The sequence below is a fragment of the Eleutherodactylus coqui genome, chromosome 12 (genome assembly GCF_035609145.1).
Source record: "Eleutherodactylus coqui strain aEleCoq1 chromosome 12, aEleCoq1.hap1, whole genome shotgun sequence".
Taxonomy (NCBI): domain Eukaryota; kingdom Metazoa; phylum Chordata; class Amphibia; order Anura; family Eleutherodactylidae; genus Eleutherodactylus; species Eleutherodactylus coqui.
This window is the reverse complement of record NC_089848.1, coordinates 60,444,343-60,471,712: the sequence shown is the minus strand read 5'-3', so window position 1 is coordinate 60,471,712 and position 27,370 is coordinate 60,444,343. Positions and strand designations below refer to the sequence as shown.

At 40.4% G+C, this 27,370-nt stretch overlaps 1 protein-coding gene across 1 annotated transcript in view; it reads right to left on the bottom strand.

Annotated features, from left to right (window-relative positions):
- The window catches only part of JAZF1 (JAZF zinc finger 1), a 265,425-nt gene that overhangs the window by 113,254 nt on the left and 124,801 nt on the right, over positions 1 to 27,370 (bottom strand). Inside the window, exon 2 of the mRNA XM_066584480.1 lies at positions 2,372 to 2,444. Coding sequence (XP_066440577.1) covers positions 2,372 to 2,444 — 73 coding nt within the window. The remainder of the gene's footprint in view (positions 1 to 2,371; positions 2,445 to 27,370) is intronic.

Below are 27,370 nucleotides of genomic sequence, written 5' to 3'. Positions count from 1 at the left end.
ACTTTTAGCCAACTGGAATGCTAAAAACTGCTACAAACTGTACGTGAGCTGAAATCTCCATTTTTATGATTTTGGTGGATCACACGTAAAGAGTGAGTGAAAATACGGCGTCAGAAGAGACCATCGAGGTCTACAGAACAGAAGGTTGGCAAGAGGATTCCAGAATAATGTCTCACATATCAGAGCCATACCCGCTGAAGGGTGCTGTAAATTGTTCTTCCATATGTGTCTGGATCATGTGAACTTCTAGATAGCGCGTATATAATAGGAGCACAATATAATATTCTATGGCAGATGGTAAAAGGGGGTTGCCCAAAAATAGCTGCTGTCCGTGCAGCCTGTGGACACCCTGTCTTAGGACGGAAGAATTAATGTGCAGAATGGGTGGGGAAAGGGGCGTGGTTAAACCATGGATGGGCGGAGCCTAATGCGACAGTATTCTGAACAAGGTGGGGAAATGAGAAAAAGTAATAAAAGCAGCTTTACGTAACCATTTAATCCGGAGTGGCTCCAGCATTGCCGCTCCAGTCCTCTCTGCACAAGTTTGTCAACGGTTTCCAATGACCAGCAGAATTGTGGTTCCACCGATCAGTCAGAAGAGTAAAACCACTGATAGGTGGCGTGAAAATTGATTATCTTGTAAAAATGGCACCTGCCTGGGTTGGATATATTAGGCAGAAAGTGAACAGTCAGTTTTTGAAGCTAATGTATTGGAATCAGGAGAAATGGACAAACGTATGGCTCTGAATGACTTTACCGAGGGCTAAATTGTGGCTAGAGGAGTGGGTCAGAGCATCTCGAAATCAGCAGGTCTCATGGTGTATTTCTATTATGCAGTGGGTATATGGGTACCTACCATAAGTGGTCCAATAAAGGACAACTAGTGAATTGTGTGTTAATTTCAACATATTAATAAAGTCATCCCTATTATCAGTACTTCTACTTGTAATAACATCCACATTGTAACAACTGTTCAAATCCTTGCATATACTGTCTATCTTGGAAAAACAAACAAAAGTGGCATGTGCATAATAATTTGGAACACAGTGTATGGTGCTATGATCAGACCCACATGCCCGCGCCCTCCGCTTCGCTAATAAAATCAGATTAAGTACCCCTTTAATTCGAACCTCTTTTTCTAGCCTCCAGGACTCCTCCAGAGCAGCACCAGTCCTCTGGAACACGCTACCCAAAACTATCCGGGCAATCCCTGACACAGAAAACTTCAGGCGTGCTCTAAAAACGCACCTCTTCAGGGAGGCATACCATATCCCCTAAACCAAACCCCTCTCTACTCCACCTGATAACATGTTCCCTGTCCTACTGACTGCAATCCCTGCTAGTCGCCATCAACCACCCCTGCAGTCATAACGATTCAACCACCACACGGCTTAAGCCTGACCATTGTTTATGTGTATAGCATCCCTCACTCTCCACCTCGCCATACCGTGCACATCTCCAGCCCCTTTACCTTCCGTATCACCCCACTATCTGTAGTATGTAAGCTCGTTGGAACCGGAGCCTCATCCCTTCTGTTTCCATAAATCGATTACTACATGTGGTTTTTGTATCTTTGTTTTTTGTAACTTTTTTTTGTAATCGCTGTGGAATATGTTGGCGCTATATAAATAAAGATTATAAATAAGTAGTATAGTTACTATGGGTTATGCTGGCCAGTCAAACACAGAACCAATGGTTGAAGTCGTATAAATACGTTGCCTCAAAGAACAAAACATCAGAGGTTGTACCAGAATCCCAAGTTATCCCCTATCCACATCATGCCCCCCCCCCCCCCATCCTCCCTACTGTGGGCTAACTGCATTCCCCCTTACTGTCTATTAGATTGTATTTAAAATCCTAAACAAATTAATTTCATGGCTCACAACTACCGGTGGATTGTTGGAAGGACATAAAGAGGGTGATCGGTGATCAGCTAGAGACAGTTCTTGCACACGGGCCCCATGCTGTCTTTGCCTGTTTGTGATATTATTAATCTTTCTGATGCCAATTCAGATGCCATTCATGTCTTCTCCTGCCAACCACTATTTTTCTTGGTCAGACAAAGGCAAAAACAAAGCACAATGACACTATTTTGAGTGATTTCCAGTACGTTGTTAGCAGACAAGCATCAAATCTGTTAGTTGGGATCATAAATCTCACCACACAACCCTACATTGTCACTCAGCGGATTCAGCTTGATGGTGCAGTCCCAAGACCTTGTTAGTTACTTGGAGACTGCATGCTGGTGCCCGAACAGTTCTGGGCAGATCATTGCAGGCAGCAATGACTTAATAACCCGCTGTTGGGTGCAGCGCTGATATACATTTACAACTTTAGCAATATCAATCAGCTCACACATAAGCATACATACCTGTTGATGTAACTCAACGCCACGTATGTCGGCTGCTGAAGTTCCTGCTTCTCCAAAATGCGTGGATCTGTGTCTATGATAAAAACAGTGAGAAATTCCGTTAGACCGCAGATAATGCAATTAATATACAGTACGCTCTGTACTTTTCAACAGCAAGATGCGGGATCTGCTGATGATGGCCTCATAGTAAATCTAAAACATGGTAGTGGGTTGTGCCAAGTTATAAAGTTATCCCTGATCTACAGTATAGGGGAAAACTTTTTGATCGACGGGGGTCCGCCCACTGTGATCCCCCCCAATCGAAAGAATGAAGGCTTTGTCAGTCCCCGAGTGAATGGTGTGGAGATCGTACAGGTACATCGCTGCTCCATTCACTTCGTTGACAGCTCCTGAGATTGCCAAAGCGCGTGAACTTCATCATTTTCGGTGATGTCACTGAAGTAAATGGAGCAGCGCTGCACCTGCATGACCACTGCTCCATTCATTCAGGGACCGACCAGACCCTGGTTCTTGGGATTGGTGGGGTACTAGAGGGTGGATAGCGAATGACTTTACAACTTGGCTCAACCCTTTAAGTCAGCTAACAGTTTAAGTGTACCTCTTCGAATTTTTACTAAAATTCAGTCAGGCCTTGCTTGATTCACTTAAAGGGGTATTGCTAACATTTGACTTATTACCTATGCTATTTCCTGATTGGTGGCACTACTGAAGAGGAGTCAAGTACAGCGCATGACAATCCTCAGCAATTCTATAGAGAGCAATGGAATAGCAGTGCACATGTACAACTGCCGTTGCATTCGAACATGGGTATACAGAACACGGATGTGCTGAAACCAAATGTATTTTTTTTAATTCATTTTTTTTACAAGAAAAAATGGGGAAAAAATGTCACAAAAAAGAGCTTTATTTTAACTTGGATATTTTTTGACTATTTTTACCTTTTTCTAGGTCTCTGTAGGGGACTTTAGGCTACGATCCTATAATTACTCAGATAATATACTACAGTGCTTGTGTACTGCAGTGTATTATACCTTATCTTTGCTATTTCAAGCCACAGTAGACTCAGAGGATACTATCAGGTGTCCGGCTGCTGTGACAATGCACTGGGCATGAAAATTCACTGGCCCTTTGTGATTGGATGGTGGAGGGCTGATGACGTCACAGACAGAGCTCACTCCCTTTGTTAACCACTTACATGCTGCGATAAACAGAATAAAAGAGGTTAACAGTAGGGATCAGAGTTATTTTTGGAATAGCTGACTACGCCACTTTTTGTTCCATATATAACAGAAACGAACACAACGCTTGTCAAATAGACGCCACAGTGGGGTCAATTTCACCAGTGACAGTTCCATTCAAGGTTATGCAACATGCTGTTTTTGGCACTTGTGATGTAACTCTCAGATAGAGCCTGTACAAAAACACTGTGTGAATGCTCCCTATGTTCTTTTATGACTTCTATAGGTCACCTGTTGGCTTTTCAAGAAAAAAAAAAAAACATGAAAAACCTCCTTTAGAAGGGTATTCCAGATAGAAGCTCATCCACTGGATAGGTGATACAAGTTAGATCAGCGGGGGTTCAACCAATCGCCAAAATTAGAATTGGTGATGAATGTCTCTACGACTTTAAACTTGGACAAAGCCTTTAGCTATAACCGAAACCACAATTCACACAAATGCCACATCACGATAAATACAAGCAATGTTTGTCGTGGTAATGCCTTTTTTAAGAAGTAAAAGTCATATTTTTCACGCTATTTTCAAATTACTTTTTTTTTTTAAAACCAAACAGACCATGACTGCAACAATGTAACAGCGCAAAGTTTGCAACAACTACTTTGTTTACCCCAGTGCTTAGCTGAAATTTACTATTACTCCATGTGACATATTATAGAAATATGCTATTAATTCACCATTAAGATTCTGATTAAATATGACTGTTCATTCCGCCATATATTTTCTCTTTGTCTATACACAGGGAATGGAGAGAGATATATATCAGCGAATGGAAATAAGCTGGCGTACAAAATGCACTGCGGCACTCACAAATTCTGTTACTTTGTGATTTGTGCTTTCTGACAGTTGCAAATAATGTTCATTCAGCATTTTATCAAACTCTACCTTGCATCACGCTGCTGTAAGCCTATTGCCTCTAAATTCAGCTACCTAGAAAAAACATGTCATCTGAATCATACATATTCCTCCTAAGTTCGGCCTGTTTTATTATGTTGCCAACCATGCTCCATAGGATATATATTACTGGCTGAAATTGACTGTCAAAGTGTATCTGTTCCCTGCCACAGGCTTGGAAAGATTTAACCCCTCACACTCCTCCGACTCGGAATACCTCGGTCAAGATTGCACAATGCAGCGATGCCTTACCTCACCACAATTAATGAGAACGTTTATGGCAGGGAACCAATAAAATATTTATGTCTATTGAACAAGAGCAGTTTCTCCGGCTTCTTAAAGTAAAATTGATTTTGGCTTAAAAAGTTTGTTAATGTGAATTAGTTGACCTAAAATGAAATGCTGTGGACTTTCTGAGTCGGTTCTTTTTTTTTTTCTTACTGGTCTTCTGGCAATTATTGTAAAACTGACTAATGTTTTAAAATGAAGTGATCATGAAAAAACATATTTTCCCCTAAAATTACAAAAAAATAAAATATGTAAATGTAAGCTTTTCAGCAAGTAATTTTGATCAGCTGTTGATTGGAATGGAATTTATCATCAGAAAACGACATTTTGTGTAAATTGGGTTTCTATTATAAATATATATGGGCTTTTTATGTGACTAGCCATATAAAAAGAAATCTTGAAATATTGCAGTTTTCACTTTGGTCACAGACAGTAGGTTGACATTTCCAGTAGCCTGTGCCTCACGTATCAGCTCTGCCATGTATATTGGGGCAGGGAGTACGGGGAATTTAGTGACAGATGACCGCTCTGGTAGGGCTCCTTAACATCTGTATTGGAGGTTCTGTTCGGAACCTCCGTTGCTGATGTCTGCTGAAAAGAACGAGATGAAATAGAAAAGCATGCAGCACTATATTGTTTTGTTAAACCTGAACGGCCAAAGGGAAATGGACCCCATTAGAGTCAATGCATAGCAATTCGATATGCATAGATAAGACTACACATTAGATATCTGGCGGGTGAATGCATGTTTGGCCAACCGGTGTCTCACTGGGCACCCCAATAACAACCATGCTCATTATGGTAGTGTCTTATTTCCTGAGAACACAAGGATGGGAAAGTGGAAATCCAAGTCTTATCCTTCTCTTCCCCGGCATCTACCATCGAGTGAGAGTCAGGATGTCCCCTACACATTAAAAGATCGCCCAGTCCTGCGGAAATTGGCAGGTTCTCTTGATCTCTATCTAATGCGCATGACCATCCTTATAGTCTTTTCAGACTTACAGAGTTTTCAGCCCAATCTAACGAGTGTTGATTGAAATGCATATCAATCGGTACTGCTTTCATGTTCCTTCCCAAGGTCTGACAATTAGCATATGGGGATGAACAACCAGAATTACGATCATTTGTCCCCAATAGGCTGGCATCTACCAGCTCACATGAGGAGATACACAACTGATCGACAAGTCCTTTATACTCGCTGTAACTGAATGATCAGCCAATGATGCGTGCTCCCTTGTTCATTGGACGATCATTGGTCTTTTTACATGACTTAATTGTGGGGTGAACAAGCATTTGGAGGAATGCTCGGGCCTGATCAGCTCATGGTTAATGACCGTAAGGCTCTGCATGCAACCCCTCTGTCATGTCTTGTAGGGCGGAGCCTGTACTCATCACTTCCTGAAGACTAAAACAATCTATTGCCATTGAATTAACCATCAACTCCCACTCTTACCGCTGCCATAGAGCACACACCCTGCTGCACTGGCAGGTACTCGCTAAGGGCAATGCTCGATCGAGCAATTGCCCTTAGCGAGTATGCTCGCTCATCTCTAATAGATAGATATGAGATAGATAGATATGTGATAGATAGATAGAAGATAGATATTAAATAGATAGATGGATAGATATTAGATAGATAGATATGAGAGAGATAGATAGATACAAGATAGATAGATAGATACAAGATAGATAGATAGATATGAGAGAGATAGACAGACAGATAGATAGATATGAGATAGATAGATAGATACAAGATAGATAGATAGATAGATATGAGATAGATAGATAGATAGATAGATAGATAGATAGATAGATAGATAGATAGATAGATAGATAGATAGATAGATATGAGATAGATAGATAGATATGAGATAGATAGATAGATAGATATGAGATAGATAGATAGATATGAGATAGATAGATAGATAGATAGATAGATATGAGATAGATAGATAGATAGATAGATATGAGATAGATAGATAGATAGATAGATAGATAGATATATATTAGATAGATAGATATGAGATAGATAGATAGATAGATAGATATATATTAGATAGATAGATAGATAGATAGATAGAAGATATATATTAGATAGATAGATATGAGAGAGATAGACAGACAGATAGATAGATATGAGATATATAGATAGATAGATATGAGATAGATATGAGATAGATAGATAGGAGATAGATAGGAGATAGATAGATAGGAGATAGATAGATAGATAGATATGAGATAGATAGATAGATATGAGATAGATAGATAGATAGATAGATAGATAGATAGATATGAGATAGATAGATAGATATGAGATAGATAGATAGGAGATAGATAGATAGATAGATATGAGATAGATAGATAGATAGATAGATAGATAGATAGATAGATAGATAGATAGATAGGAGATAGATAGATAGATAGATAGGAGATAGATAGATAGATAGATATGAGATAGATAGATAGATAGATATGAGATAGATATGAGATAGATAGATAGATAGATATGAGATAGATAGATATGAGATAGATAGATAGATAGATAGATAGATAGATAGATAGATAGATAGATAGATATGGCATAGATATGGGTAGATAGATAGATAGATAGATAGATAGATAGATAGATAGATAGATAGATAGATAGATAGATAGATAGATAGATAGATAGATAGATAGATAGATAGATAGATAGATAGATACTGAAGCTTATCCAGTGTTCAGCAAAAAAATTTACTGGAAATCATCCAAGTATTTGAGTTGGAATCCAGAAGTACGGAAGTGGAAATCATAAGGGATTGAGGTCAGCAGTAGTATACAAAGTCTGGTAAAATGCTTGCAATAGCTGGACTAGTGATGATAAAATTCAATTTTATGTAAAAAGTACAAAATGACTATATATATATATATATATATAAAACTTGTCATATTAAAAAAAAAAAGTGTTATTAGTATAGCACCAACTTATTTTGCAGCGCTTTCAACTAATTTTTTATTACCCCCCCTCCCCCCAACAAGCTGGGTACTCATTTTACCCACCTCAATAGTACAGCAGGTCAACCATAAGCCGTCTACCTGAACCAGCGGGGATTAAATTTACAACCTTCAGATCGTGAGCGAGAGCTTAGGACTGCATTTCAAATTACCCCAAAGCACTGTGGAATAAGTTGGCGCTATACAAATAACAAGTCCCCAGGAAGAGAAGCTAAAGTACAGGTAAGATACCCCTCCACCTTCCGGTCACGGAACCAGAGGATCGCTTTAAGTCTATTAGGAAAAATCTAACTCCTTTGTGCGTCTGGATTGTTAGAAGTTCAATGAAACAATTATTAACTAGTTATCATAGACTATATGTAGAACATCGCCAACCAGAAAAAATGGCTTTACAGTATGTGGTAATGATGACTTAGTCAGCGAGCGATTTTTGGCTAAACTTGTTAGAAAGTATGGTCAACTGGCCAAGATTTCCCAGAAGTCCTGGTTACATTGCCGAGGCAGGTGCACAGTATCGGCACATCTGTAGATTGCCAAGAGGAAAAATGTGAGAGTGCTGTAGATGCTGGAGCAGAATTAATAATGATAAATGTAGTTATCTCTAATGATTTCCTGACGTTCGGCGGGCACACACCAGAACAGCCTGACTTCGCACTTTCCAGCCAGTTAAAACACAAAATCCTTAAGACTTTTTCAATAAATTATTCTAAATCTGTGCAAGCGCCGACCATTATTAAACGACTGCGGCGTAAATCATGCGGCGTTTTTTCATCTTCTGCCACTTTTACGATAGAAAAATATCTTCATCATATGAAATTATGTGCGTCTTGGCTGTTACCCACCTCTTCTCCGTATCAATTATTACGGCGCGGTAATGAGACGAGCTGCCGTACGGGTATGAACAATTGGTCTTAACTATAACCTTTACAGCTGTCATGGCAGCCTCAAATATGCAATTAAAATGAAAAATAAGTGCGTGCCGAGGATTCATGCATATTACTTCTACTAACACGCAGATACAGACAACAGCAAGAGGGTGGCAGCACCGTGAGCATTAATCAGAGCCCGCCGAGAGGTACCCAGAGGGCATTCACTGGGCATCAATGTTCAGAGCGCGTGGCATACTACTTACTTTAGGAAATACCACAGTATATTCACATTTTTTTTTTAGCTTTCGCTACATTTTTATTAACCTGTTCTAAAGAATTTGTCAGCCCGGGAATCTAAAAGTCTGGTTGCAAACTGCAGTTTAATAGCAGCAATTCTACACGGCAAGAAATTGCTAATATTTTTTCCTGCTGGATATTTGCTCCTAAAATGCTGAAATCACCTGGATAAATAGGTTACTTATATGTCCCATAAGTGAACCCTTAGCAGAATTATCTTGGCCTTAAAGGGACTGCGCCATCAGAAAATCACCTAGCATAGTATGTAAGGTCGAAAAAAACCAAACATATGTCCACCCAGTTTAGCCTATTACCCCCCCCCCCAATGTTGATCCAGAGGAAGGCTAAAAAAAAATGAGGTAGAAGCCAATTTTCCCCCTTTAAGGAAAAAAATTCCTTCTAGGCTCCTGACCTGTTATTTAAAATCAAGTTTTCATGTTAAACATATATATTTATAATTTTTGGTATTTTTTTAAGGCATTCAATGAATGAAAAAAAATCCTAACATCTTGCAGTTTTCCCTTGGACCACTAATCCTAATAAAAGTCTGACACTTCCTGTTCTGCAGAGAAAGCCTTTCAGTAGTCATCTTATTAACATCACAGACAGGATTGCAATGAAAGGTGACCCCTATATATAGAGAACACAATGACCTCAGCAGCGGGCACAGAGCATACTCACAACACTCTCAAATACATGTCAATGAATCCTCTGGTCTATTGTGTCTATGGTATATGAGGCTGCTGTAAGTAACAGGAAGTGTTAGACGATAATTGTTTAGTGGCCAAAGTGAAAACTGCAAGACATTAGGAATTTTTTTTTTATATAGATAATGAAATGGAAAATTAAAACAATATAACAAATCACCAAAATTGTAAAAAAATATGTTTAAAGAAGCACCGGTTTTTGCTTTTTAATTATCTCCTCTCCTGTAATGTGTTAGGAAGATAATTATCTTACCAAGGCACTCTATTGGAGAAGAAGCAGCTCCACTCCTGGACAACCATTCATCAAATGACCCACTGATTGACATGTCCGATCCCACGGGGTCTGGTGTGTCGACCAGAAGAAAGTCTATGCACAGTCTGAGTTGTCAGAGAAGGGGGTCACGTAATCTAGTGGTAGCAAGGAGCTGAACTGATTCCTCTTAAATATAGTCACATTAAGTTATGACATTTGGAAACGGGTCGGGGGTGGGGGTTAAATTAAAACAGAAATGGAGTGCTTCTTAAGGCCCAAGGCTCGCCGCCATATTTGCACTGCGGGATTTGGAGCGAGAGTTCGCCTCTGGATCCAGCAGCAAATACTCCCCATAGGAATTGCTATGGAAAACATTTTTCCATGCCCATGAGCGGAAATCAACAGCGATTTTCTGCTCATGGGGGAAACTCGCAACATGTCCTATTCCATTGCAGTCAACGAAAGCCATCCGTCCCGCGGCGAGTTGTAGAGGATCCACGTCCTTGCCAACGCAACTCTCTGCACTGCGCAGGTGCGGCAGTGCGTGCCAGCTGGCACATCCACAGAGCAGACAGAATACTTCAAGACAGGTGCGTGGTGGGTCAATGCTGGGGCACAGGGTCTGATTCTGCTGCGAAATTTGCAGTCGGAATCCGACCCGGCCGGCCATGGGCATCTGGCCTTCATATAAAGAATTTGATTTAACACCTTATTGACGGTCAATGTGCCTTTTTACTGACCTCACTAATCAGCTTTAAACCTGCATCTTCTTAAGGTGGTACCTTGGCTGACTACCAACAGCTAGGCTCCTGCTCTAACCACCAAGAGCAGAGAAACCTCAAGTCCTTGGCAGTTAAACCCCTTACATGCCACAATCTATAGCAACTGCAGTATGTAAGCAAATAACAGGAAGGGGGCTCCCTTTGTCACCCATCGGCACTCTGCAGTGCGATTGCAAGGTACCAATTGGTTCCCATAGAAGCTAGAAGCCTGACAAAGGCCACCATGTCTGTCATGTAACTAAACGTAAGACTCCGCCTCCCATAAAATCTAATAGGTTGACGTCATAGGCAGTGTGCTATCCTAGCGATCGAATGATCACATCTTACAAGTCCCCTCGGGGGACAAAAATGGTATAAAAAAAATTAATGAAAAAAAGCCAGTTTAAAAGCCAGTGGCAACATTTCAGCTTTTTTTCCCATCTCTACCAACTAAAAAAAAATTAACAAAACTTACATAGCACGTTACACGTACCCAGGGGTGGTGGCATTAAAAAAATACAACATATCCTACAAAAAACAAGTCCTCATAAGGCTATCTCAACAAGTTATGGCTCTTGCAATACGCCAATGAAAATGACTTGGTCCTATAGGCACAACGTGGGGTTAAACAATAGGTCATTTTCTGGTGTCACACTCCCTTTAACCCAAAGGGTTTGCCATTATGTTGTTACCCCGAATTCTATAAACTCTGAATGACATTCTGCACTGTAGCGTTGTATTAAAGAGTCCTTGACCAACCTCATGGGGACTATAACAGCTGCTATAATTGGTTGTCACCCAGTATGTGCCTTCTGTGATCAAGGTACTGCAGAAATAGAATATGGTCCTCCCTAGTAATATATAGGTTTATACTGTACATTTGTGATTCAGGGTGGTCCGACTGCAGGGCTCCCTACAAATCTAGACGATGGAGGGAGGCTGATTGGCTGTTTACAGAAGAGAGTTGGCCACATGTATTCAGTCCCTCTCCATTGAAGTCTATGGGAAAAACGGAAAAAGCTCAACTTTTCAAATAAATCTCCCTCTCATAGTCTGAGGCTACAGAACAGAAATTTATGTAGTTCTGTCAGTTTTCACTGTAACAACATTACGAGCCATGTCCTTTTTTCCTTTAAGATTTACATAAAAAATAATGAAAGTTGCAAGCAACATTTCACTTTGGATTGCATGCAATTCCATTATTTTTATGGGGTGAGTAGTTGGTCCACAAGCCAACTGCTGGCCAAAGATACAGCATGCTGCTGCCGAAGCCAACAATCACGTCACTTTGAAGGTTGACTTTTAGCTTGCACACATAGAAAATGAAGGGAAAGTATTTTTCTCTCTTTTTATTGCCGCTTTTTATCATTTCCATAAATGTATTATGCTGGACATAAGCTGTTAAACTCTTCACACACGTCAAATGTGTGTCAAGATAAGAACACACTTTAACCAAACCTCAAACTCTGCTGTGTCGGCACTTTGGGTCCTTCTAGACGAACCGATTCCCATTTGAACGAGTGAGTGACGTCACGCTAATTCGTTCGCTCCTGTGAAGCCTGTTTAGGCAATTGCATTGTTGGCTCGTTTAAACAAGGATTCTTCGGAATCATTCAGTAGAATCGAATGAGAAGGACTGAATGATCGCGATTTACACTGAATTACAAGGAACAAGCCAACGATGATTATTATGCCTCAACAGCATTTTTGCATCTGGTGTGTGATATATCAATTCTTATGGATTTTTGGGTGTAGAATCCGAATTTACCTTTAGAAATGATGTATCACGAAAGGTTTTTATGTAATTTAGATTTTTAAAATTTTTTTAGAAAAAGGTTTTTGAGTTGGTGCTCATTTTCTGGTGAATTATTTATATAAAATTAAATCGGTGACTAAGCTAAACTCTTTATTTGAATGTAATACAGAGTGGATGAAGTTCTAAAAATGATCACTAGATGGCAGAACAATGTAGTTGAGCTGGAAGGTTACCGACATGAGCCTATCTGTACTGCTGCTTAGTGTTTGTTGTAATCGGCATTTTTTGTATTTTTTGAGTTTCATTCACAAATACATTACCAGAAAAACATTATTGAGTTCTGAGTGTCATTTTTTTTGTATTTAAAACCAGACAATATTTGGCAGTATTGTATTATTGTCTATGTAATAGTGCTACGTATCCCAGAAATGTAATATGATAGATAGAATCTGCTTCTTCCACTGAATTCAGCGCCCCAAAATTAGTTAAACCAACCTGTTTCCAAACCAGATACAGAATTTTTTTTTGTTTGTTGACCAGTGTTTTCATTGGCCGTTCAGTGGTTGGCTGCGTTTAGACAGAATGATTATAATTATCGTTCATCGCTTGAACGATTTTTTTCTGTCTAAAAGCGCCCTTACCCTAAACTCACATAGAATTATCCCACAATTTGGGAATATACATTTATAACAACTTTTGACACTTTCAACAGAGGGCTAAATTCTTCACAAGGATTTATGCATGACTGGGAAGTATGAGAAATCTATAGTGCATATAACACTGCTGGCCTGATGACCCCCCTAACACTAATTCAGGGACCATGAAACCTTCACTCCCTTATTAGTGACTATTTAAAGATGTTTGTATTTCTGTTGTAGTATTCTTTTAAGCGCAAATTAATCACATCCATGTCTGTGCCTTGTCATAGGTATGTGTGTATGTAATTATATATATATATATATATATATATATATATATATACACACACACATACATGCCTCTTTGGATCTATTTGATTTGAACCCCGCATTGATTCGAAAGCTTGCATTAACATCATGTATTTTTCTTACGGCTCAGTCACACGGGCGCATCCGGGCGTCCGTACCTGCAGTGCGGACGTCTTATCGTGCAGTATGACGGGCGCATTGGCGCTTGGATGCGCCCGTGTGACTGAGCCCTTAGCCATTAAAAGGTATCATATCTACGTGGTTTCTCTTGCTGGGAATAATCATAAAAAGTATGCAATAAGTATACATTTTTTGTAAGATTACAGTAAATAGGAAACGTTTGGAAACGTAAAAATGTACATTTCCATACGTGTAACAGATGTTTTTTTGTTATCAGATGCCTTAAAGAAAAAAAGGTCTACAACTACAACATTTTATTAACCTTCAACTGCGGACGTGATTTATTTGTTACACTTCCGTGGATGTGGGGTCTCACAGTCTCCCATTTATTGTGATTGACGCAATAATGAACTAGATGTTTAAAATAACTTGTTTTTATTCATTTTCAGTTTTGATAAAATTTAAAAACATGCAGAAATATAATCCCCTTTTATTTATATATTTTAGTAATGTCATATAATAAAGAACTATAGGAACGTTTCAGTCCTAATTGACAACGCAACCTCCTGTCATACCGGTCTTTTCACAACTAAAACAAAAGCTACTGAGCCGTTCGCGGGGAGAGCGGGGTAGTACACGAATCTTATAAATCTAGCATAGGGTGTGGTCTGTGAGACTCCACGTCCACAGTTAGGCCTTAGTCAGACGGGCGTTTTTTCGCGCGATTTGCGGATCGCATGACGGATGCGCATCCGCAAATCACGTGACCGGTGCGCGCAAGTCGCCCGCAAATCGCCCGCAAATCTGCTCCTAGCCGCGTTTCATTAGAAACGGGCCGGAGCTGTCCAGCGCATTGCATTTAATGGAGACGGCAATACAGCCGTCTCCATTGAAAACAATGCGCTGCGGGCGAGCCCGGGATGAATTGTCGGTAAGGGCTTAAATATATAAGCCCTTACCTGCAATTCATCCTAAAATGTGTAAAAATAAAAAAAAATTGTATACTCACCTTCTGCCGGCAGCCGGAGCTCCGTGCGGCCGTCCTGCAGTGGGTGTGAAGGGGGTGTGAGTCAGACCTGCCCCCTGATTGGCTCAGCGCTGAGAGGCAGCAGTCACTCACCCATTCATGAATTCATGAATGGGTGTGTGAGTGTTTTCAGCCTCTGATTGGTCAGGGCTGTGACCAATCAGAGGCAGATCATTCAGCAGGCGGGGATTTTAAAGCCCCGCCGGCTGAATAGTGCCAAGAAGCAGTTCAGGAGAACTGACAGCGGCCGCGGCTGGACTCCGGCTGCAGCGGAAAGGTGAGTATACAATTTTTTTTATTTTAACACATTTTAGGATGAATTGGAGGGAAGGGCTTATATATTTAACCCCTTCCCGACAATTCACCCCGCGCACGCTGGCAGCCCATTGCTTTTAATGGAGCGGCTGTATTGCCGCTCCATTGAATTCAATGGGCAAACATCGTTGTTCTCTGCCACAGCTGTTACAGCTGTGACAGAGAAGAATGATTTGTCTTCTATATGTTCTCAATGGGGTCGGCGCTGCTGCCGCCGGCCCCATTGAGCGCATATATAGAAGAGAACAGGAATCGCAGATCGCAGATAGGTGCGATCTGCGATTTTTTGTTCTATAATTTATCGGACGAGCGCATAAAAAGCGCTCATGTGTCCGATACCATTGCAAAGCAATGGTTTTAAAAAAATCGCCGGACGCATGCGCAAATCGCGGCTAAAAACGCCCGTCTGACTAAGGCCTTAAAGGTTAAGAAGGAAAGACTTAACAGTGAAAAACATAGTGTAAGAACTAACACAAACGTATAGAAATGTATGGCTATCCGTTTAATATATGTGTTAAAAAAGTACAGGTATGTGTAAAATGGCGCATTTGTAAATGTTTTTTTCATATACATTTAATGTATACACTAAGTCATGTGAACACTCCCTAAGGGTGGATTCACACGAGTGTGTTTATGTGCGTACAGTTGTGCACCCAGAAACACGCTCCTATTAGAAACATAGGTTCCCTATGGGGTGTTCACATGTCTGTGTTTTACAGGCGTGCAAACGGACGTACCTGCAAAACATAGGACATGCGTGCACCATAGGTCCGTGGTGCGTGTCAATATTCCCCAGCGGGGAGTTCTCTTGTCACTGAACACCGTGACAGCACTGTCACAGTGCTCAGTGACAAGGAGACTCCCCGCTGGGAATTAAAGAATCCCCTGCCACAGCTGTGGCAGAGGATCGCGATGTTCTCCCATTGCTTTCAATAGGACCGGCACTTCTGCAGTCCCATTGAAAGCAATAGGCTGAGCAAGCCCTGCAGGGATTTTCGGGGAAGGGCTTCAAATATAAGCCCTTCCCTGAAAATCATCCCTAGAATGTGTTTTAAAAAAAAATTATACTACCGTCTCCTCAGCTGCCGGGGCTCAGGCGCGTCTAGCCTGTCTTCTCCCTGCACTGCTCTGAAGCTCTTTCAGCAGGTGGGGATTTAAAATCCCCGGCTGCTGAAAGGGCTGTATCTGATTGGCTGAGTGCTCAGCCAATCACAGGCAGCTCTCAGCCATTCATTGAATGACAGCTGAGTGCTGCCTGTGATTGGTCACAGCACTCAGCCAATCACAGGCAGTGCTTGGCCATTCAATAAATTCACACTCACATATGAAGCCTAAATGGCTGAGGCTGAAACAGGAGTATGCAACGCCACTAGAAGGCCAGGGCCACAAGCCTCCAGATACAACTTCTCCAGCAAAATCTCAAACAAGCGGCAGCATACGTGGTACAAAAATATAAAAATCCTTTTATTCCTCCATTACAAATGTGACGTTTCGACCTATGCTCGACAAAGACCGCATAGGTTGAAATGTCGCATTTGTAATGGAGGAATATAAGGATTTTTATATTTTTGTACCATGTATGATATTTCATTTATCTATCTAAATTCATCCATCTAATCCATCCATCCATCCCTCTACCTATCTATCTCTTTCTATCTCTCTCTCTCCATCTATCTCTCCATCCACCCATTTATCCATCTGTCTATCTAATCTATCCATCCATCTCTCTAATCTTATCTATCTATCTATCTCATATCTATCTCTCTATCTCATATCTATCTCTCATATCTATCTCTCTATCTCATATCTATCTCTCTATCTCATATCTATCTCTCTATCTCATATCTATCTCTCTATCTCATATCTATCTCTCTTCATCTATCTCTCCAGCCACCCATTTATCCATCTGTCTATCTAATCTATCTATTCATCTCTCTAATCTCATATCGATCTATTTATCTCATATCTACCTATCTCTCTATCTCATATCTATCTCCTATCTCCATATCTCTCTCCCTCTATCCATCTATCTATCTCCATCTCTCTCTCCATCCACCCATTTATCCATCCGTCTATCTAATCTATCCATCCATCTCTAATCTCATATTGATCTATATCTATCTCATATCTAGCTATCTATCTCATATTTATCTCTCTATCTCATATTTATTTATCTTTCTATTTATCTCATATCTATCTCTCTAACTCATCTCTCTCTCTCTCTATCTCTCTCCTTCTACCCATTTATCCATCCATCTATCTAATCTATCCATCCATCCATCCATCTAATCTATCCATCTTTGTAATCTCATATCCATCCATCCATCCATCCATCCATCTCATAGCTCTCTATCTCTCTATTTCTATCTATACGTTTCAGGCTTCAGGGTGATGAAATAAGTCAATCAGCCACTTAGAATATTCTCTTTTCTTTCAGTCCCGCAGCAGCAGACAGGGGACTAACGTTACTCATGAGAGCGAGTTAATTCTACGGAGATACAGCAAAATGTCTTTCTGTTTAAGGCAGGAGCAAAAGTGTTCTAATTCTGAGCCGCACATAAAACAGATTTAATAAAAGGTCAAACCTGGAAGCCAACATGGAGAGCCGTGAATGAAACGTATATATCGCTAACTAGGAGATCATTAGGCCTTTTTACATGGTGTAATGTTTTTGTAGCTTATGGTAATGTGGGCTGATTTAAAAGCTATAATTATCTCCATGGCCCATGGCATTTATTAATGGCCAATTCAATTTGGCAAAAAACCTTCATTAATCAAAGCGGCCAACGGTAGACCCTGAGAATTAAGGTAGAAATAACAAGCGGAGTAAATCACTGGCGTATTTAATAAACATAGCTGAAGGCTCAAAACCTATATATACCGTATGTGTTTTCCCAAGGAAAGGAAAAAAGTTTTCCTGAGCCATCGTACTTACTTTACTGTATATACACCGGTGCCTTGTCAGCCGACAGAGGATACTATAGCGTAATATGATACAGTCGTGGTCTGCATTGTATAGCCTGAGAACTATATATGTGTATATCTATATACATGTGTACATCTATACTTTGTAGACAGTAAGGTGTCACATGACTTGTCTTTACGAACTTCTTGATGTTGCTACTGATTTAGGGCCATTTCACACTAGCTCTTCTGTCGTGGGAGCAGCAAAATGGATAGAAAAAGTCCCAGTTTTCCTGCCCCTAGAAATGCAATGAAACTGAACACTTTCAGTTTCAATCTACTTCTCAATTTTCCGTTTTTTTTTTTACATTGCAACAAAAGCACGGACTGCTCCGCTTTTGTTTCCAGTTTTAAAAAAAATGGAACAAAAACATATTCATTATTCTTTACATTGTAATCAGCGGGAGACTGAAAAATAATGTATCACTTAACAGAAATATCTAGAAGTCATTCTGGAATTCTAAGATCAATCTAAAAGTATTTTCCAGATCTCATTGGTGGCTCGTCAACTCTTTATGTCGCACTGTTGCAAAGTTGTTAAATATGTTATAATATTCTTGTTTTTTACAGATTCATTGTATAATCCCTTGTCTAACAATTAATTCACACCTGTATTAAAAAAAACAAACAAAAAAAACGTCATCACCGCGGATTCCTGCAGCCAATTTTGGCCCTGAGGATGCAGGGAATTTTTTCATTTTCTTGGCTCTGCATTCCGATAGCCTTAAGGTTTTTATTGTTCCATCCTCGTGTTTAATTTTTCTTTTTTTGGCAATTCCTTTTTTTTTTTGCTACTTTATGTAGTTTATAGCACAGAATACATTTTGTGCTAGTTTTGTACAGGACCTAATGTTTACAAGGATAACCCATATGTACTGAATATATATGTAGTCTTGTTCCCGTTTCATCACTTTTATTCATTAGCTGCTATTGTTATGAAAAATATCTATTATCTGCCATTTTTAGACACCTTTATTCAAATTTATTTGGCTTTTTTGTTCTATGTTAGGACTCACACTCATGTTTTTTAGGCTACATTCATGTTTTTTTTGACTGATACAGTTTTGTTAAAAAAATGGAAATCAGAAAATGAAAGGGAAGAGGAAAGCTTTAAGCTTATATCCTTTTTTGGGGGCATTTAAAACAGGGTTGTAGTGATGGTTCTTCAATGAATGTGGCTCAGTGGTTAGCACTGTTGCCTTACAATGCTGGGGTCCTCAGTTCAAATCTAAGCGAGGGCAAGGTTAACTTCCACCCTTGAACCTACAACTCCAGCACTGCAAGGCAGCAGTGCTAACAACTGAGCCACCACACTTGTTCTGACACTGGCATATAAATAGAAGAGTAAGACGAATAAACACAAAGAGAACATAAAAAGCCAATAGAGACTTTCCCCCTGGTCAGATTTGAACCTACAAGGGCAGCAATTCTAACAGCCTCCCGACCAGGGAACACATGTAGCCACACATCTGTGTGCAGAACCTCTCGCACTGTGACTAAATAGGTCCTGCTTAGAATTTCACGAAGACCGGCTCTACTATAAATAGAAAATAGCAGCTTGCAGTATTATCAGCTATATTTAGAGACCACAACAAACTGCAGCGCAACACATTGGGAGACATGAAAGATTCACCAAGTCCGTTCACAAGGTTTTCAAAAACTTTTTTTCAATTCAATTTGTGATAATCTTTAAAAAAAAAAAAAAAAATTATATATTTATATATATATATATATATATATATATATATATATATATATATATATATATATATATATATACATACATACACACACTCCGTACGTCCTGAAAACTTTATAATACCTGTACAGTCAATCAAGAAATAAAACCCAACCCCATTCCAATGATGTGTGAGCACAGTAGATTATAGGAGAGGCTAAACGGGAGGAAGTAACCCATGAAAGCAGGATTAGACTGTAACCATGGAGAGGCATAAATCTGCACAGGAGCTGTATACCGAAAAATGTAAGATAGTAGTGTTTCTTTATTGTTTCATTAAGATCTATTGGAGCAATAAAACATTTCTTGTATCATTTCTATTATCATTGTTTAAATGAAATAAAACTGAAGACAATTATGATAAAGGCCGTCTGCAAATAAAAGAACTGGCCTTCTAGTAGGTAGTAAGACGTACCCAATATACTGTGCAATGCTGAGAAAACAGAAGGAGGATTTCCATCCAAAACATAACATGTAAAAATGGCCGTATAGAAGAAATCTAGTAGTCATAGTGAAAATTAAAGTTAACCCCTTAATGACCAGAATGTTTTGGTCCTAAAAGATCCAGAAACTCTTTAGTACTTTTACACATGTGGTAGTTTTATTGGCGTGTATTTTTTTTCTTGGGCTGGCAAAATGACTTTTTTCTGTATTTTTTTGTGACATGTAGGGCTATTTTTATTACCATTTTCACCGATTTTTTTCCCGTATTTTTGCTCTATTAGGGCAATGTGTACAGAAATTAAAGTAAAAATTTTTTTTTACTTTATAGTTCTTTATTTTTAAAATTATGGTATTATCTTCATGCTAAAATAAAGTACAGGAGTGGGTTCGGCATTTTGTTTCGGACATTTTGATATATAATTTGTACAGTTTTGGATTACAGGGTACATATGGAGACGGTTTAGGTTAACGTGGGCAGGGGGTTCTTTTCTGTTTTTAATATATTTGTAATTTATTCTACAATTTTTAAAAAACTTTTTCGTAACCATTTTTTACCATCTATGTCCCTCCATGACGTCATATAAGACCTCTGGGGGACGTTCACAGTTTCAGTTTTTTTCTTTCTTCACAGTTTTCCACTATAACTGAAGCATCCATTGGAGCCCCAATTACAAGAGAAAACATCCTCCTAGTGTGAGCCGATCTGGCTCTGTTAAGACCCTGCAGCATTGCTATACCTGGGGTCACCGACAATCATGTGATTGTCAGGACCAATTTAGGAAACGACACTGCTTTTTCTATTCTCTGCACAGTGCTATATAGTCTGCAAAACAGAAGGCAGATTGTTGGAGCAGGAGCTTTAAGCCCGCACCATAATAAAAATATGGAATTAAAGCCCAAGACCAAGCCTCGTATATTTACAGCACTTGCTGATTAATGGGTTACTTACATTTTTCCCTATAGAAAGCGTATGATTTTTCTGTTCCTGTTGCCATATTTGAAATGCCAACAGGATCCATCTCCATACTGTCTGCAGAAAAGGCAACCGAAAAATTACCAACTGTCACTTTGTTATGGAAAGAACATGCTGAGAAAATAATAGTTAGTGGTGTTTGATTTGCAAAAAAAAATCCACATCAGCAGAAGAGAAAATTCTGAAATCTGCCCCCAAAGTAAATAAATTAACCACCCCCCAACCCCAACAACTCTAATTAACCAATTATCCTATTTTAAGTACAAATTCTCTATATCATAGTTCTTTTTTTTTCATGTATTCTCTATTGCTTTGCTATGAATATGATAAAAAAAAAATACGAAAACTTGAAACGTATATTATATACGGATAGAATGTATAAAGAACGCGTAACTCTCTACTCCGTCGTAGGTTCCAGTAAACACAAAGCATCGTTCTAATGTAAATATATAAAAGCCCTTTTTTTTATAATTAAAGACCAACTCATTTCTCGGCGCACTAAAAATGCATAAAGCATGGCTCTACCGAACATAACTATGGTGGAAACAGGCTCTGGATTAGATGAGCGGCTCGGGACGGCGCTTCGATCCTATTTTTTTAAGTGGAAATGTTCCTTGCACACAATGGTCTAGTGTGTGGAGAGAAGTAGCGGCTTCCACGGCTTCCCTTTCCCATGTAGAGCAGTTGTGCTCTGCTATATGACTTAGCGCACACAGCAGGATATCGTGGTAACCAGGTGCAGAGAGATTGACAGTGGAAGTTTTATGACAGCTGTCACTTTCCAGGACTAAAATTAAAAGACACTCCAGTCAGCAAACTTTTATAGGTTGTTTGTGTTCATTTTTTTTCTACGCTCTGCCCGGCATTCATCGAAATGGGGTTTTTCTGAATTTGTAAGAAAATATACATGCGGTTTTTGTGTTGACTTTTGGGCAGTTAATAATGTTAATCATCCCGTTAAGATTAGAAAAAAAAATGACATTTTGTAAGGTTCTAATTAGAGATGAGCGAACGTGTCCGTTACGGACACATCCGCACCCGGACACCGGCTTTAGCGAACACTGCAGTGTTCGCGCGTAAGTGTCCGGGTGCCGCCGGGGGGCGGGGAGATGCGCGGCGGCGCGGGCGGCAGTAGCGGGGAACAGGGGGGAGCCCTCTCTCTCTCCCTCTCCCCCCCACTCCCCGCCGCACCCCCCCGCGCTGCCACGGCGGCCCCCGAACTTTTTCGCCCGAACACCGAGGTGTTCGCAAAGTTCGGTGTTCGGGCGAAAAAGGGGCGGGGCCGAACGTGTTCGCTCATCTCTAGTTCTAATCCATCTATCAAGCGGCTTAGCTTTATGCGGGACATAACGAGGACTGAGTATAAAAAAAATGGCTTTTGCTCCAAATTGGTCTAGGCTGTGAGATATATGCAGAAATAACGTATGTACAGTATAAGTAGTTGGTCACATAAGGAAACGCTTATGACAGATGGCTAGTATGCAGGCGTCCATTACTAGTATGCTCCTGTCCAATAAATATTGTGTTTGAGTCAGCTTAATGTTGACAGTTATTGTATGTGTGGAGATATATATATACATACACATATTATAATCAATATTATATGTGCAATATATATATATATATATATATATATATATATATATATATATACACATATACACATACACACACACGCGCACACGTTTATTGCTTATGGCATTTCTTACTTTTTTAGTCATATCTTTAGAATTTTGACTATTCTTTCCTACTTCCTGTTTCTCACACCCAGATTGTTGTTGTACGTTACATGTTTTGTGGTTGATTTAAATAAGGAAATTGCTGCATTATGTTTGTACTGTAGATACTTTGTTCCCTTGTGAGAATGGAAATTTTTGATCATGGTGATATACTGCCACCTAGTGATTGCCATAAATCCTGCAGAAATTCTACCATTTGGAATACAATTTACTTTTGATTTTTAATACTCATAATATGGGCCACATGAAAAAAAAGTTATACATGTGTCTATATATTTTTATATTGAAGGGGGTTGTATCACAATTTCAAGTCATCCCACAAAACTTGCTGATCGCTTAGACCCACCCTGATTCTATGGGGGGTCCCGTTTTACCCGTCCTCCTCACTGTGGAGTTAGAATCATAGAAGACGAAGTAAATTCACAAGTTGGTTCTGCTCAGCTCTTTCCATTAGCCCAATTGAAATGAATGGAGCGCTGCCCACGCGTGTTCAGCGAAGCGCTCTATTCACAGTGACGTCACTGCGTTGTGTCAGCTCCTTTATACATGAATGGGAGCCATCTGAAATGCTGTATCTTTTCTCCTTAGGGAGAGCACCTAGACGGTGAGTGAGGAGACTCAAAAGGCCATTCATGCTCCTCTGGGTAATATGCAAATAAGGGAGATGGACTAATACCTCCACAGTGCCACCTATTGGAAGGCAGCATTCCTTCAAGGCAAAGTTAGACTCTTTCTAGAAGCCTTGTAACAATGACTGGGAATTAAAAGCAAAGCCAGACTCCATGCACAGACAGCTGTTTCAGGGTATTTGCCCTTCATCAGTGTACTCCTACTGTAAAAACCCTCACTATGATGAGGAACCTGTGAGGAAATAGTGAGTGATTTTTTTGCATTTACACGGCACGATTATTGCTCAAATTTGTTCGTTTGAACGAATTTTGAGCGTTAATCATCCCATGTAAATGGCCCATAAGCTGTTGTGTGTACAAGACGAATGGCACAGTATATCTGCCCATTATATGTCTTGCATCCAGCATCTCCTTACTCAAATTCTTTATCCAGTATCCTCTGAAATATACAGAAGCAATGAGCTTAGCACTACTGCTTTGGTGTAGTCTACACAATACTGAATGCACAGTTTGAGTAAGGATATGCTGACATCATCACATTTTTTTATTTGGACCGTATGCCTGTGGTGAACTGATGCGGCTGAATGTTCTGCTGCATTCCTACTCAGCATTGGGAGAGTACTCGTGCTGTTTTTTTACACACCTGTGTGAGTCTCTCTGCTCATCTCCCTCCAGCAGCTCCCTCCTCCTCCCCTCTTCATAGACGTCTATGAGCAGCATAAGACAACACCCCTCCCCCCCTTCACTTCCTGTAATATGTCTCCATGTCTCAGCTCTCAGAAATGGCCTTCACATGCAAAACGGAGTGGACTAGTTAAAAAAAAAGAGAAACCCTAGTGGCTAGCACCTTGGGTAAATACAGTGATTAGCACTTCTGTTAGTTATCAAATTATCTCTAGTTTATTGAAAGTGCAGTGCCTATATAACTATATTTAAGGTGCTCCCCCTGATATGCTAATTAAGTCATCCTCAAGCAGTAATCACAAATGATGAGCATATACCCAATGTTTGCATGGATTCCCTCTGGGTGCTCCAGTTTCCAAAATCCTTTGCATATACTCCATATCTATTTCCCTGCCCCGTCTCTGCTTTGCAAGTTGGTGCGTTTTTAACATTAGAAAGTCCCATTGACAATCGCATGGAAAAAAAAGGCAAGCTATAATGCGTGAAAAAAATGCAAGTGTGCAGGAGCCCTTAGTTAGTCTCCTTCCCCATATGGATGCAGTATATTAAGTTGTCAGTAAATTTGCAGTCAGTCTTCTTAGCCCTCTGGCAGTCACACTGTAAATATAGTCCTTATAAGTTCTTCTGCACATAATTAGATAACAATTGTACCATGGAGTCTAAAGCAAGGAAGACTTACAAGTCAATCCTTAGGGTCCTTTTACGCTGAACTAGATCATGGGTATCGTTTAGAGATGAGCGAGCACGCTCGGATACGGCAGTAACTCGAGCGAGCATCGCTCTTCTCAAGTAACTGCATTCTCGTCCGAGCAGGCTCAGGCGGGCGGTGGGGGGTAGAGAGAGAGCTCTTTCTCACCCGCCCCCCCCCTAGCCTGCTCGAACGAGAATGCATTTACTCGAGAAGAGCGATGCTTGCTCGAGTAACTGCCTTATCTGTGCGTGCTCGCACTCCACCTTCATTCATTACAATGATGACTCCTGTATAAAAGCACAGCAGCAGTATCGCTGGGACGGTTTTTGCACCCAACAGTTGTCCCATGTAAGGTGGCCTTTAGAGTCGGGAGGGGTAACGTCTCTCCTTAAGGAGAGCACCAAGAAGGTGAGGAGACTTATAATGCCATCCATGCTCCTCTGGGTAATATGCAAATAAGGAAGATGGAACAATACCTCTGCAGCGCCACCTATTGGATGGCAGCATTCCTTCACATCAATGCTTTACCCTTTGAACAGGTCTTTAGAGCAATGATTGAGAATTGAAAGGCACACTTCTCAGCCTTGTTGTACATATATTGCCCTGTGACTGCAACGCTCCGCTCATTAAGTGAATGATATAGACATTGAACACCAGTTGGTGCCTAGATCAATTCCTAATTTATGTATACGATGAAAATTGTTACATTTATCATGATAATTGTAACTTCTTTAATTCACATGGTAGAATCTAACGCAGACTTTTCCACGTGGATTCCGCCTCCAAGAATCATGGCAGAAAGCCACAACAAGCTTTGGATTTCTGCAGTGGCTGTGAAGTGGTCAGTGGTTGAAACTGCAACTGTAGCTCTCAGTAAAATCAACGCGAGCCGTGTCTGCAGTTACAATCTAATTGGTCGGGGTCCCAAGCGACAGACCCCAGCCAATCAACTATTGATGACCTACCGTGAGGATAGGTCATCAATAGTATTCTCCCTGGAAAACCCCTTTAAGTTTTGCTCTCACCACCCGATCTGTAATCAAACTACTAATGACCACTTGTCAGTGAGTATGTATGTGAGTGCTTCTCATGCTCCGCCCCTGGTGACATAATCGCTCTTCCCCGTGTGACATCATCGAAGGTCCTACAACATATATAAAACACAGAGCCTGACCGACAGAAGAACAACACAGTTGGGGCGCTTGAAAAAGGGGAGGACAAAAATAACACACTGATAATGCAACTAAACCGCTATTATTTCAAACACAACTCCTGACAGAAGACACCGACCTACCACCAAGACAGAGATCCGGTGAGCTAAAGGACCTGCGGTGACGTCACTGCTGTGGGAGGAGTCAAGCTGTGTTTGTCTTGTGTGGGAATCAGGATGCATGTAGTAGAGCTGTGTGTGTGTTGTGTGGGGATCATAATGGATGTACCATGTAGCACAGCTGTGTGGTGCATTGCGCCACCAGAAACACTGGTACTATAATTTCCTAATAATTACTAGTATATACTGTTGGCAGTAGTGCGTGTAGACAACTGTGCTGGGAGAAAGGAAGTTGGTCGTCACATGATGCCCAGATATATAGAAGCTGTTACTTGGTATCTCTATATATTTGCACGAGCAGAGGATTCTATGGATGCATTGGTCACATACAAATGTGTCGACCTTTACTTTAGCTTGAATTTGGTTAAGGACTCCAATTTTTCATGAAACCAATTCAAATACAACATTGTGACATGCTGACAAAATCTTCACATGCTGCAATTCACAGCACAACCACCAGGTGGCCACACCGTCAAATATAGTTCTCCAGACAGAGTAACTCAAAATCATGTTTTTTTTTGTTTGTTTTCTTTCAACTGTTTATCTTGCTCCACATATAATATATCGGGATATGTTGAGCCAAGAAGAAAAAAAAGGAAGGACACATCTGTAATTGTTAACATACTACGAACTTAGAACATTAGTAATTCCCATAACGGTTCACATTAAGCATATGACAGCAATCCATTACAAAGTGATCGACCTCTTTAAGGTGAGCAGTTAAATTAGGGACAACTCATTTTACTCACGCCGCACACCATATCTGTACTAAGCGGCTATAGGAATAAGCGTGGTGTGTGAACTAGTAAGAACTAGTAAGGATGACAGGCTGCAGAGAATGCTAACAGTGCGTCCAGAAGGATATACAAGTGCAAGCAGCCGAGGAGCGTTTGGCTCCGAACGAGCGACAGTCGGACAAGTTAATGGAATTGCAGGAGGTTTAGATGTAAATAGTGCTCAGAAGAAGTCCAAGCATGGCTACAATGACATGTAGACACTGGAAGGCTCCGCCGCGAGGAAATATACTGTAGTGCTGGCAGGTTCATTTACAAGTGATCTGATCTCCAAAGATTTATTTTAGAATACGCGGCACAAGTTGTAGAAGCCAGAACACCTCCTGCTGGGTGAGGAGAAGCAGAGAAGGACATAATCTGCCTGAGAACTGAATGCACCCTGCCTGCTTCCCCCGGCACTACACCCTGCCTGCTTCCCCCAAGCACTACACCCTGCCTGCTTCCCCCAAGCACTACACCCTGCCTGCTTCCCCCAAGCACTACACCCTGCCTGCTTCCCCCAAGCACTACACCCTGCCTGCTTCCCCCAAGCACTACACCCTGCCTGCT